This window comes from Temnothorax longispinosus, chromosome 5, assembly GCF_030848805.1.
Source record: "Temnothorax longispinosus isolate EJ_2023e chromosome 5, Tlon_JGU_v1, whole genome shotgun sequence".
Classification (NCBI taxonomy): domain Eukaryota; kingdom Metazoa; phylum Arthropoda; class Insecta; order Hymenoptera; family Formicidae; genus Temnothorax; species Temnothorax longispinosus.
This window is the reverse complement of record NC_092362.1, coordinates 4,802,984-4,817,213: the sequence shown is the minus strand read 5'-3', so window position 1 is coordinate 4,817,213 and position 14,230 is coordinate 4,802,984. Positions and strand designations below refer to the sequence as shown.

The following is a 14,230-nucleotide window of genomic DNA, read 5'->3' as shown; positions in this document are numbered from 1 at the left end:
TCAATGCACGGGTCTTCCAATTCGGTCGCGTTAAGTCGCGTCGAATAACGGTAGGAAAATCTCTCACGATATTTACTTTCATTTTGTCGCGACGCGGTAAACCAGTTAAAAGTTTTGAATCGCGGCAAATTTACGCGCAAATCGGGTGCGCGTTCCATATAAACAAATGTTGGATTTGCACTTTAGCGTTTAGAGAATAAATCTGTATTTTAACTCAACGAGTGGGTTGAAACGTAAAATTTGCCCGCTAATATGTTACAGAGATTTTTGTTTTATTGTAATTTTATTCACACGGAAATGAGAGACACAACAAAACACAGTTTCTCTCTCTCTCTCTCTCTCTCTCTCCTCTCTCTCCTCTCTCTCCTCTCTCTCTCTTTCTCTGTATGTGAATATTTAATTGTATCACTTTTAGAAGTGCGTTTTAAAATATTTTTAAATATTACGAAAATTTAAGTTCTTGACATTATTGTTGACAGTTATATATTTTTAGATAATAATAAACTGGAAAATTCTCGCCGTTAATTCAGCTTGCTGTATTCGTACTACAGACACATAAATCCGTATACCAAAATAAATTTTTGGTTAGATACAATAAATATTTTTAAAAAACATGTTTTAAAAATTTTTTAAATAAAAATATTTTGATTAAAATGATATTTATAAGTTAATATACCATTAAACAATTGTTAACTCTAAAAAATACTCAAATCAATCAGTATATCAAAAAATAGAATGCTTCCAAGAGTAATCTCTTCCTGCAATATATTTATATCCATTATCTTTCTACAGTAAGAATTCACGGTATTTTCCAACATTGCTTCAACGCGTAAAAATAACGCCCGTCATGACCGCGGATCGATATAGCTAGCGAAATAAAAATACGAGCAATTTTCAAAATTACCAATAACACTTTCGTGCAAAAAGTTCATGCGCCGTTGACATACTTTGAAAATGCGACTGACGTATCCTGTATCAATTGGATCGCAGATAGTATGATTATAGTTCCACCAATATATGCAATACTGCACTTTTCGCGGAATATGACTTCCACCAGTGACATTTCATTGTCCGTATAACCTGTATACATTTGTAAGTGGCATGGATGACGTAAAAGTGATCGAGTCATCTGTATTATCGAAATCAAAAAAACCACTCTTAACTTTTAAAATAGATTTTTAAACTTATAATAAATAAACATCTTTTATTTAGAGAGTACACTCGAGAACTATGTTCTCTAAGCCTTTTTTATTTAACACCTTATCCAATCTATACATATATAAAAATAAATGCCCTGACTGACTGACTGACTCATCAACGCCCAAGCCAAACCCCTAAATCTAGAAACATGAAATTCGGGTAAGCACCCACTAATAAGAAGGGATTTTTAGAAATTCAACTTCTAAGAGGGTGAAAAGGGGTGAAACGTGTTATCGTAGCGAAGCACAGGCATCGAGCTATAGTAGTATATAATTTTCGGTTATAGTCATATAATTATCGTATGAAAAAAATATTCTCTCTTGGTCCTTATATTAATTTTGTATATTGTGTATGTATGCTTGCAATGCGTAACATGAAACTAACGATTGCCCTTGATGTGTTACAAGAACAGTGATGAAATGTGTGCGTACCACGATCAATAATATACAATGCAATAAAAGATAATAGGAACAAATACGTTTCTTGGATATTGACGAGCATTCGCGTCTTCAAGCTGAACTGACAAGAACGTGTAATATAGTGCACGACGCTTTTTAAGTATACTTTCGAAAGTTTTATGCGTATTCTCTGTATTCGTCGAGCGACTCACCTCGCATTACTTATTCCCTTATAATTTGTATTCCTGTTGCCTTTAGTCGAACTAAGCGCGTTGCTCGAGTTCTTGTGTTACTTGCATTCTCGGACTATTGTATTCTCGAGATAGTTCCGATTCTTCGTGTTGGAGTATCGGAGTACAAATGAACGAGAAAAGATACACAAGAATATATTTATGTGCATAGAGAACGGGAGTTGAATAATAGATATAGAAATAAAATTTTTATACCATAAGATTAAATATTTATTGATATATCGAAATGGATGTTATTTAAAGTTACAGTTACATCACGATTTTGAACTAGTATTTTATTTCAGGTTTAATTAAATTTATGTTCCAACGATTCTTCGAAATTCTATCTGTGCAACGATATGATATCGAAAAGCATCAAAAAATAATAATTATTAATTTACAAAAAGTTAATAACGTAAAAGAATGGTTTAAATTTTATTAAATCTAATTTTTTAAATCAAATTGGTGAGATCTTAAATATTTGCAGAGACAAAATTATTTTTATTTATTCTTACAAACATACGAATTTTATCAAAATCGATTTGAGAATCTGATATGCTATCATTCTGTACTATAAGTAATGACAAATGCAATGATACAATTATGATAATCTATAGTTTAGAAATTCAGATTTTGGGATATTATAACCGGAGATTCTTTTCATTTAAGATTTTATCGTCATGTCGTTGGAGTTTTCCGTATATCGTCGACAAGAAATCTCGAGAAGATCGGCAGTCTGCAGTCAGGGGTCCGCCGTATTCGTGATTGGATTGACAAGTACGTGGAGACGCGAGTAAATCTTTAAGCCCATCGCAACATTTCTAAGAGCACTGTAGATTTCGTGCCTTGATTCTGCACTCGTTGCACGCCCTGCCACAGTTTCTGTCCGTGACACACAGTGCCGTACGTCCTGGAGAATAAGGAGACAGAGAGACGAGAGAGAAAGGGAGAGGGAGAAAGAGAGAGGGGCAAAGGGGTAGCAACAGAGAGGGAGGAGAAAGAGGGAAGAGAAAGAGAGAGAGAGAGAGAGGTTTCCCTTATCACACACACACACACACACACATATATATACGTTTACGTGCGTGTGCGTACGCGCTTCTGAACGTGTGTCGACGTCCTCTCCTGCGGGGTGAGAGTGCGCGCGCGTTAGTGTACGTCTCTGTGTGTGTCCGCGTCCGTGGACCCTCTGCGCGCTTCCATCGTCACAGGGGGTGGATCGGAAGCGCGCATGCTCCCACGGCCGAGAATCTCCCCAGTCAGGGTAAATCTGCCACCGAAACAAGACGTGGTGCGTGCCGTCATGCTATATACAATGTCGCGTACGCGAACGGTCATCGTGACGATTTCTTAAAATAGCGCGGGGTGCAAGCTCGCGGGTCGGAAAATCGGTATGGAGATTCGCGGCGGGTGGAGTTTCGTGTCGATCGTCGAAACGTAGCCGACGGCAGCGGAAGTAGAGGACGAGCAAGAAAGACGGAAAAAGAAATAAAAAAAAAGAAAGCGGAACGAGACGGAGGAAAGCAGTTTCGAGCGATGAGTTGTTGATCATAATCGTAAAAAAGGGAGTCGCGACGAACGTGGAATTGAAACTACGGCAGCAGTTATGCGGTGAACGGAGAACATTTTTACGACCGGACCGCTGGCTGCGCGAGATCTCGAGCGATCTTGGAGTAGAGCGACGGAACAAAGAAGAGCGGCTCGGAGATTTCGCGTTCCTTGGTGAATCGCGATCGATCGATCGATCGCTTCGCGAACGATCTGGCGGGATGCAGTGTCGATCGCCGGTGCTTTATCCTTGTGTCTGAAAGATTGTTGAAAGATTCTTGAACAAAGTGAAAGAAAAGAGAGAAACAGATGTGTTCTCGAGACAATCGCGTCTCGCTATGTGTTCTGTAACTCTACGACAATCTTCGATTCCTAGGACACTGCCGACGCGGACCGCGCGCGTACGCGCGACGAAAGTTGGGACCGCCCTATGAGGCGATTCCCCGACTCGCAGGCCTGAAAAATCCCCGAAATCGTCGCGCGAGACGTGAAGTTCCTTCTCACCTCAAGTTCGTCCGAGGCGCTTAACACACGACTCTTTTAACCGGAAGATTTAAACCGTCGAGTGAAGGAGCGCGAAGATTTTAACGAAGACTCCGCGGGAGAGCGGAGCAGACGAGAAGGATATAGGTGGAAAGTTTCGCAGCACGCGGCACGTTACCCGTCAAAAGTTTCGCCATAATCATTTCCGTGCGCGTTATCGCCTACGTGGCGACTACAGGAAATAGACGACACACCAAAGTGCGGAGAATTGTGCGGTTCAAATATATACGCGTCATTTCTCACGGGAAATCTGACGCGGACCATCGCTCGTCACGATAATTTATTTTTTTCAAGTGGATTGAAACCTTCCGGACTAAATCGCGACTATAGACCGCCGGTTGTCTCGTTTCAATCGCGGACACGGCTGTGCGAGATCGTGTGCTAATAATCGGGCGTAAGAGCCAAAGCAAGTCGGCGGTGATAAGACCTGGTGTCGCCTGGTGGGGTATATCAGTGAGTGGTGATAGTTAGCGATCTCGCTAAGGAGGATGTGAATCGTTTCAGTATCAAAGTGTAAGCGTCTCCCGAAACAGTCGCGGAAATGGCTCTGAGATGGCAAGCGAGGCTCTCAATTGCTGCCATACTCTTCATGTGCACGGAAGGTAATTGCTTTGCCGCTCTCTAATCATCTTGCATGAACCGTGTCTGCGACGGGGAAATGGGTATGGCGTGCCTTCGCGGCGTTAGGCGGCTGTTGGGGAAAATCATAAAAAAGTACTTTTAATCGTGAAGAAGAAACGAGAGACAAATATCGTGGAATTGTTATTAATGTGCTCCTGTGTGACGGTTCGAATTTGTCAGCGTCTTCTCGCTGCTTCCAGCGTGCAATCTTGCAATCCCGTGAACGTAATTTAGCAACAAAAACATTGTTATACAGCTAACAAAAATATTTTTGCTAGTTTTTTTTAAATCACAAAAATGCTAAAGCAGCACATTAATACATTTAGGTATATATGTATTTCAAACTATTATTCAGACACATTCGTATATATTCTTTACTGTTGACATTCTTGTAAAAAGAAACATTTATTATTGTTTTGCAAACGATTACTTGGAGATACTTGTCAGTAATTAGTTACTAATTATAGTCACTTGTAAAATCCATCTACAATATCAATATTGTCGTAGGGGAGAATAGGAACGATGATAATAAGAGATGAGAAATAGGCTTTTAGAGAGAGTACGAGAGGCATACACGCATTACGAAGCAGCAAAGCGGTACCTCATGACACAGATAAAATCTCATCCACTACCGCCCGCGATAATTAAGATTCAGTTTAATTACGTTAATTGCAACGCGACATTTGCTGCTCGAAGAGGGAGAAATTTACGACTGCTGTTCTAGTCAAAGAGTAAGCGAGGTACGGGAAAGAAACGTAGAGATTTATGGCTCATGTTTGCGCTTCGTAAACGCGGAGGAAGTCGATTGTTTGCTGTGTGCCTGCGATATCCATACAATTCCTTCACCGCGTATGGTCGACGTAAACTGAAAGAGGAAGATGATTTATAATTTTAGCTCTCAATTACAGATGGGCATCTGGAAGTGAGGGAATTCGCGAGAAAAACGTGTCACGTAACTTCCCCCGACATTATAGATACATTTTGTAAATTTGTTACACTTAAATGTATGTATATAGTATATTTAAATGAAATTTAACGCAAAAAAATATTTTCAATATATATACGTGGAAGCAGAGTTTTCGGTTTGCACTATGTAAATTCTAATTTTCCCTAAAATAACAGATTCCTTTTGAGAAGCAATTATAATTGTATATTTAACTGGGACTCAATAAAAAATGTTCTACGCGCAGAAACAGAATCTTCAATTTGCGATATATAAAGGTTTCATGTAAAAGCGAAGTTACTTCGTATTTTTGCATTGTCGGTAATTAAACGAAATAGAAACTTACGATAAAAACAGGAATAATGTACAATAATGTGATGAATAAGAAGTTAAACGCAAAATTAAAGTAACAAGTTTGTTAAAATACAGAATCTCTTGTAAAATAAAGTAAAGAATGAAGAGAATATAATATGCTGCTTAAATTTACGAGAATATCCGAAGAAATATACATCTATAAATGTACATTATGCATTACATAATCGCATAATGAGGATGAGATTATTAATCAAACTCAACGCTTTAATGAGATGTTTTAATAGCGTTTGAATTAAATAAAGCAAAAGATAAAATTTGTGCGCATCGGATAGACTGGATAGAGAATATACAATTATGTACTTATTGAGTTATGTATATATATAACCACGTGTCTATATAATAAAAAAGTAGAACTAGTTCATTTCATATATTATAAATTTTATAACTGTCATACGCGTAATACATATACTATTTGCAATAAATCGATGAAAATGAATAAATAAAAACAATATATATTCATAAGCATTGCAAAGAACGCGTTTTTAAATGGAAGCTTTGATGTAAAACATGGACATTTTTGCAATTATTTTGTTATAATATTATTTAGTTATTACTGACATTGAATATACTTATTACTTAATGCAGAAAAGATAATTAGTGCTTGCTAGATGAAGCGGCAGAAGTAATAAAACTATATATAGTCCTCGACGTTTCCTCGATTAATTAAAATGATTAATGAATCGTTTTGTAAGGATAGGAAGAGGTTGATTTGTAACATAATGAAGATAATAAAATAGCACTATGTATTACAAGAGACATGAATTATTGTCAACTGTATGAAGCTCTAAAAGTACAAAAACTTGACTTTCGTTTTCGAAGAAAATGCTAGACTTAAAAAAGCTTCTTATCCATAAAACTGAAAATTTGCATCTGAGAATAAAAAAAATACCAGTTTTATTTTTAATTTCATCTTTTCGATAATTATAATTGAAATATCAGAAGCTTCTTTTAAAACGTATTATAATCTTCAGAACTTTAAAAAAAATCCAAAAAGATCTCTATTAGTCATATATAGAAACATAAAAACTTTACAAAAATCTATTCTAAATTACTTTCTGCAAGTATGTGTGGTATATGTATATATTTTACTTTTAAACTTAAACAAACGAACCAAATGGTTGCCGCAGGAATTCAACGTAGACGTTAATAAACTAGTTAACATGCCGCGCGACGTTTATCGTGCGCGAGAAATATCGGGATCACGTACTATATCCCTCGCCCGCGCGACTTGTCGTGGCGCAAGGGGTGGTCGTAGGAAATAACGGAATGGTACTTGGCGGCGTGAAAGGAGTTACTCAATTGAATCCACGGTATCGGGCGATAAAATGGTACAGCTAATGGAATTACCGGGGCGCGCTTGCATGCGTGCGACGCAAATTTATCGCATGCATTATTCATAACTCGGCCCAAGTCGGCCAGTGCCGCGCGCCGATGGTGTTCGCGCGCGCAAGTAAAACGTTTTCTCCTTCCGAATATATATCGATTCGGTAGATGAGAGATGACACGCAATATCGATCATTGGCCGATGTTACATGGCTGCGTGGTAAAGTAAAAAGCCAGCCAGAGAGAGGCCTTCGCCGAGCCTGGATTCGTCGTCGTCGTCGTCGTCATCGTCGTCGTCGTTGTCGTACCGTTATATTTCATAGCCTTGCTTCACACCTCGTTTGCGCCATTGTCGTTCTAGACGAACAACTTTCGCAATTTCATTCGGCGCCACGGACTGCGACAAGGACTTCGCGCGCGAACTTGGTCCAGGTAAATTAAACGCTTGTCTCCGCTCGTGCGATGCCTAACTCGGCGATCTTCAGCTGTCCAAAGGCCTCGGAAATTCAAGTAATTACCGTCGCGCTCCGGGTGTGAGATGATAAAAAGCGCCGGTCGTCAAGGGAAAAGTAGCGTGGTTGAAATAGGCCGAGGCGCGGAGAGTAGACGTCGACGAATAGAATGTCGGAAATTTAACGTGGCACGGATTAAAAGTGATATAAATTTTCGACGTGGCCCGATTTTCGATATGGCAGATCTGGCAGATGAGCGTTTTTACCGCGCGAATAGAAACCATTTTCATATGTTTACCAATCTGTAGATAGTGTGTTCGAAACCAACAATGGTACACCATTTTTAAAATATAATACTTGGTTTAGGACAATAGTTTGTAAACTATGTATGCGTCTGCATGGCGTATTTTTGCAACTGCGTTTCAAATATTCATTTATCGCGCGTTCGCAAATATTAACGTCAGCCATGACAGAAATAACATTCTAGATACGCATCGTGTTTCATATCCTCCATTATACCTACGAATTTATTCGAATCGATTTTCTCATAAAAATATCTCGCACGCACAGCGCTAATGATTCATCAGTTATAAACGATGAAAAATTTTTTCATCACAAGTTTTCATAAATTTTTATTAATTAAATTGCAAGAAAAGTTATATAAAAAAAATTACAAAATCTTATCCTTATTAATTCCTTCCTATTATTTCTATAGTAAGTGTCCTATAAATTTTATAATTAAAGTTTTAATTTGAAGTTACAAAAATATCTAATAAATATCAAAAAGTTATAGAGATTTTAATTGAGGAAAAAATTGAAATGAGAGGAATATATCAAGCACAAAAATTCAAAAAATATTAAAATTTGTTTCTTTACCTTCTGCACGTGTATCTTGCGATAAAGGCATGTCAAATCCGCCTTGCTTTAAAGCTGAATAGCTTTTCTTCTATATAAAGCATTAAATCCGCACTTTCATTACAATCTTGGAATCTGTCTCTTCACGGATCTAAATGGGTTCAAACATGCTAATTGGCTAAAACGCTACGAGATAGTCATCGTCGGCAAAGGTGCTTCGCGTTGAATCTCACGTTATTATAGGATCAAGTCAAGTTAATCTTCTGAAAACGCACCCGTGGTTTAACAGATCTACGCCCAGCAAACATTTCAGAAGATTTTCAGATTTTCACGAAAAGACTGCTAAAAGGAACCAAGAAAGTTTTATCGAGGGACTCGAAAAGTAGCCGTAAAAAAGTATGTAAAAGCTCCTCTAAAACCTTATATGCGTCTTAATCTTTAGAACCATAACATTTTAGTTAAAAACATTTCAGAAAGAAAAATAACGGAAATTTTCCAAAATTCAGTACTTTGATTTTTCGAAAAATAGTTGATGCATTATAATAAATACACATGTGAATTTTTGTTTTTACTTACAATTAGATCCTTAGAAAGTTTTGCACAATGTTCTATTTGTTTCTCTTAAGAGGCATTTGATTTAAAGAAACAATAATAGAAATAAATCTTATAGCTTTTTACGCTCGGATATTCAGAATGATACCATTTTCTACTGCATTCCTTGCAAAACTCTTTACAAAACTCTTTTCTGAACTTTCATCGTTGTTAACTAAATGCGTACCAAGAGTCTCCACAAAAATGTTTGCATTATCATTTTAACAGAGCTTTACGAAGCTTACAAAAACTTTCCGACATTTTTAGAGTCAGCAGATAACTTAGATAAACTTTTGAATTTCTTGCAGTTTTCTTTCTCTATTTTTCTCTCTTTTCCTATTTCAATGCGCTACTATTCCAAAGTGGAACGGGCTTTATTATAAGCATTCTTGGAATATCTGCTTACCCGCTCTCACAATTTATGTGTATCTCATGTATAAGTTAAAAACAAATTAGGACACATACTCTCGCCAAAATATAATACATTTCGTCGAGTATGAAATGTAACAGAAATATCGGCGATGTATAATAACTGACGTTTCGCATCACGGTTTATCTCCGCAAAGATGTTATTGCGTCAACAGCAATACGCTGATTCGACTGGATTATTGTCGGAGTTACACAACAAGTTCGCACGGTTATCATGGAAAGACGTGAGATAACGTGTCAACGCGGCGCGACAATGTCAAGATTAAATTTACAAAATAAGTTTACAGAATGAACCGCGATGATATTAATCGTTAATAATACGTGGTATAATAATGTAGCGATATTTATTCCCCCCCCCCCCGCAAAACGTATCGTGACGTGTCTCGCGATAGAGAGCGATTGCTCTCGCACGCACAGCACTGCTGATGCATGAGCGCGCTAATTAGCGTATAACAATATTCTACAAACAAAGCGACTTTACCTAATCGTCATCTCAATACGACGCGGGGATACAATGACGGGGTAGCTATACGGGTGAGCTATAGACCGATCGCATTCGCCTCGAACGATAATGGCTCGACCGTTGTATGCCAGCGCGAACACGAGTCGTTGACCCGCAGTACTTGAACCTGCAATAGAAGCAGCGTGCGTGCGGCTTATCGGTGGATATGAGAGCGCGTGAGCAAAAGGAAGGAAAAGTTCTTTTTCACCGTGAAATGCGGGGTGAGTACCAATTCGTGATTTGAAACGGTCTAAGTGCGTCGGCGTTAAAAAAATGAGCATCGTAATTCTCTTTATGTGACGCGTACGATATCTTAAATTTGTTGTTTAATTTGAAACTGAAAAGCTTAATCCTATCATCGACCTTCGAGAATTTCTTCGCAAATATTTTAAAATTAATTTTGAGACTGCTCTTGCTCTCAAATGTTTGAGAAATCGTATAAATCTTTAAATCAATTTTATTATCTTACTTATTTACGATAATTGTATATACATGCAATTCGTGATGGACTTTAAAACACTATAATAGACTAATCAACATTTAATAGACTAATTGTCTATGTTACATTTTATGTTTCATCCTTTTTCCTCTATCTCGAGCCCCAACTACTTTATAACTATTACATAATTTTTGCATAATTATTTTTTAGAAGAATTGTTTCTCCATGGAGAAAGATTCTGTCTCTATATTTTGTTCTATTTTATATGTAAATAGATAAAAACTTCATTTTAATTAACAAATTACAACAGATAGTACTGCCTAATTTAAAAAATAAAGTCATAACTAACTATATTATACATTACCACAAATAAATTTCAAAAATTAATTAAAATTTAATTAAAAGTAAATATTATTAAACATAATATGTTTTTATCTATTTTCTCATGGAGATAAACATTCCATAAATTATTATATATATATTTCAATTTTAATGAAAATTAAACTTTTTCGAAAATTTGAAGTTATATGTTTTCTCTAATAAATATCCGAATGTGTCAATAGTTTACGAATTATAAACAATAAAAGAAAAAAAGTTTTTCGTAAAGTAAATTTACCACGAACAGAAAATGTGAAAATTGGAAATTTACAGTGATTAACGTCTTGCTAAAAAGAGCTGGACAAAATGAATAGAGAAAATGTCATTAAAATTAAGCTCGCAAGTCGTGAGATACCTTCTACATTTGTGGGGATTAGTTTTACCAGAGGAGCACATATGTATCGGATTTCTCACGTAAGCTGAGTCGTCGGAAAAATTCTTCTATCATAAATTATTCCTTTAACACTCTCACAAGTTCTGATCTCACCAACATTACTATAATCAAAGTTGCGACCGACATAGTTATCGATGAGTTGTTGGTATATAGTTCCTTAGATCGATATAACTACAAATATAGAAATACCTATACCTACATCTTATTTAATATATTATAACGTAGAGTATTTTATTCAGCATTTCCAAGCATTTCAACAATCATTAGTGATATCGAATATGAAATCTAGAGACAACAAAATTACAGTATCGTAAATTATATAGTGACATATAAATACAGATTTAAAAGGGCAAAAATACTATTTTATCGTAATGGCAGAATTTCATAAGATTAAATATCAAATTATACATGTAATATTTATCTTGCGTACATTGTATAACCCTCGATTCTCTCACAAACCGTATTTTGTAAGACGTTATTTATATTTTCAGAAAAATATCACGCGAAAAATTACCATCCTAAAATCATGCTTCAAAGTGATTATCCATTGCTGCGGGTGTGGCGCGTCGCGTCGCGTCGCGTCGCGTCCCGTCGCGTCCCGTCGCGTCGCAGCCTAGATATTATCGCGAGATGGATCGCGGACAGTGAAACACCGCAGAAAATTACGCGAAATATCCTGCGGGCACACCGGCCTTCCTCGGCGAATCTACGGCACCCCATCAGTGCCGTCACGTTATATCACGTGTCTCTGTCCCAGTGGAGAATGATTATTGCCACGGTGTCCCTTGGCAGGATGCTTTTGCAAGCGTAATACGTTTCGGACTGTCTCGCAAAAGTGTGCAACTTTTGGACTACGTAACTCATCTTATTATACTTAGTGTCGTACACGTTGTATACTATAAAATATGACCTGCCATCGTTTGAAGGAGAGATCGCGCCTTCTATTTCGGCGATAAATTGAAATTTCCGGCTTCCCCGCTGTTCGAAGTATCATGACTCGGATCTCACTAGGGTTTTCTCGTTGTAACAACGCGTGACGATCGCCACGAACCTTCACGATATTAAATCTTAATAAGTGAGAAAGGGTGAGGGAGGGACAGACGGAGGGAAAGGAGGGAGGGCGAGAGACCCTTTTAACAATCTGCCAATTGATATTTTTTACGAAAATTTAATAACAGTTTATTATTTTTAATATTCAAAACACTCACAATCCAATCTCTTCAATGAAATTGATATTAAAATAAAATTGGATAAAATTAATTGCAAACGAGACTTTATGCATTTTCACTTTTGTAACTTTAATTAACGAAATGTTTTCAACTTGGCAATTTTCGATACGCGAATTACAAATGTTACATATTTTCATAATGAAGAATCCTCCTCTCCTACCACCGAATTCTCTATAAGAAATTTTCTGCACAATTATGAAAGAATCTATCGGCGCTACAGAGATAATTATGATAAAAATTACTTGTTAGCACCTCAATTATATTAGCGCAGGTCATTGGCGACCTCCTTTCAGAAATATGTATAATTTGTTGTAAATACAGTAAGTTTAACATGGTAATTATTATTACAACATATAATTTATTATACCAGCATGCTTATTATTCTTTTTTGAATTCCAATTTCGTTTTCGACGAAGGCATTAGTATTTTCATAGTTTATTATCGTCGAAAAAATGGGATACGTAAAGTTGATTAGTACACTGTTAATTTCACATAAGGTAATATACAGGCACTGCGCAAACAAACGGAAATTTATTTAAAGTAATGCAGATTCAAAAACTAATTTGATGGCAATTTCAAGAATACCTATCATGCACAAGTGTTCGCTCAATCGACATTTCCCATGTACTTCGCGTCAATAAAACATTATTTGGAAATTAATGTCACTTAATGCGTCTATTTGTGTTTGTCCGGGAAACGCAAGTACGTCTGTATAAAATCTGTCTCTTACGAATAAGGAAATCTATGGATGATTATTGCAAATAGCTATATCGGACTCAATTAAACGAACGATATAAGTTCGGTTACGAAAATAGATATAATGAGAATAATTAAGCAGCTTCTCTCAGTTTAGATAAAGGCATTTCTATCACTTCACCTCGACGCTTTGAAGAAGTCTGCTATTCTGTCGTTAGAAGTTTGCGCAAATGAGAAAGGTTATTCCTCGCGCGATCGAGGCGAAACTTTATTAATTAAGTACTACTAGTAAAGCTGATGAAGAGGTTATTTCTGAACTTTAAAGTGATATCCTATTTATACAAATTCATAGGACCGTGGATAGGCGAGAGATAACAATTTATTCATCTAAAGTCTCATCCGGCATTATTAAAAATAGATAATATACGGAAAGTGGGGTGTTCCGCTTTCTTTGTTTTATTAAAATTATTATAAAATATAAATTGAAAAATCTTAACTTTAATATCAAATATTCAAAAGATGTAATAAAAAGTATTGTCACAATATTTTATCATTATGTTCAATTTTTACAAACTAAAATACTTTTAGAAATAAATTGAAAAATGACTTAATTTTTAATATACAACATTACAATTGTTAAATACTTAGTATTTATTCAGATTTTTTCTTTTAAATATTAAAATGCTGCCTGTCTTGTATAATTAAAAAATTAATTAAAATGTGAATTAACTCATAACACTAAAATCGTGCAATATTTGAACTTTAAACAAAAACCGAAGTTTTCCACGGATTGTACGGAATCTCATTTTATTCACAGTTATTTATATAGCGAAAGATCTTTCTTGATAAGCTTCGTAACGCGTCTCCGCACTCGAAGGGGCGCAATCAATCGATCGACTTTTCGCAGCTGTTTCCGGCAAAGATGCAAAATACTCCAGACCGATTTGTTCGATAAATTTAAATTTCGCGACGTTACCATTGTACATAGTGAAATATAAATCTCGATGTGCGCGATGAGTTTGGATTAAGTGGAGCGGAAATCATTTCGCGACGCGGAATGCTGCTGAATTCGGCGTAATCTCTGGAA

General features: G+C 36.4%; 1 protein-coding gene across 3 annotated transcripts in view; it reads left to right on the top strand.

Annotated features, from left to right (window-relative positions):
• The first annotated feature begins 3,082 nt into the window (after positions 1–3,082).
• LOC139813241 (zwei Ig domain protein zig-8) overlaps positions 3,083–14,230 on the top strand; it is a 41,474-nt gene continuing 30,326 nt past the window's right edge. For 2 of the 3 annotated variants that reach the window (XM_071778625.1, XM_071778624.1), the window contains exon 1: positions 3,083–4,518. In XM_071778625.1, coding sequence (XP_071634726.1) covers positions 4,458–4,518 — 61 coding nt within the window. In that variant the 5' untranslated portion in view covers positions 3,083–4,457. Of the gene's footprint in view, positions 4,519–8,860; positions 8,882–14,230 lie in introns of those variants that run through there. The other variant, XM_071778626.1, reaches the window with a different exon arrangement.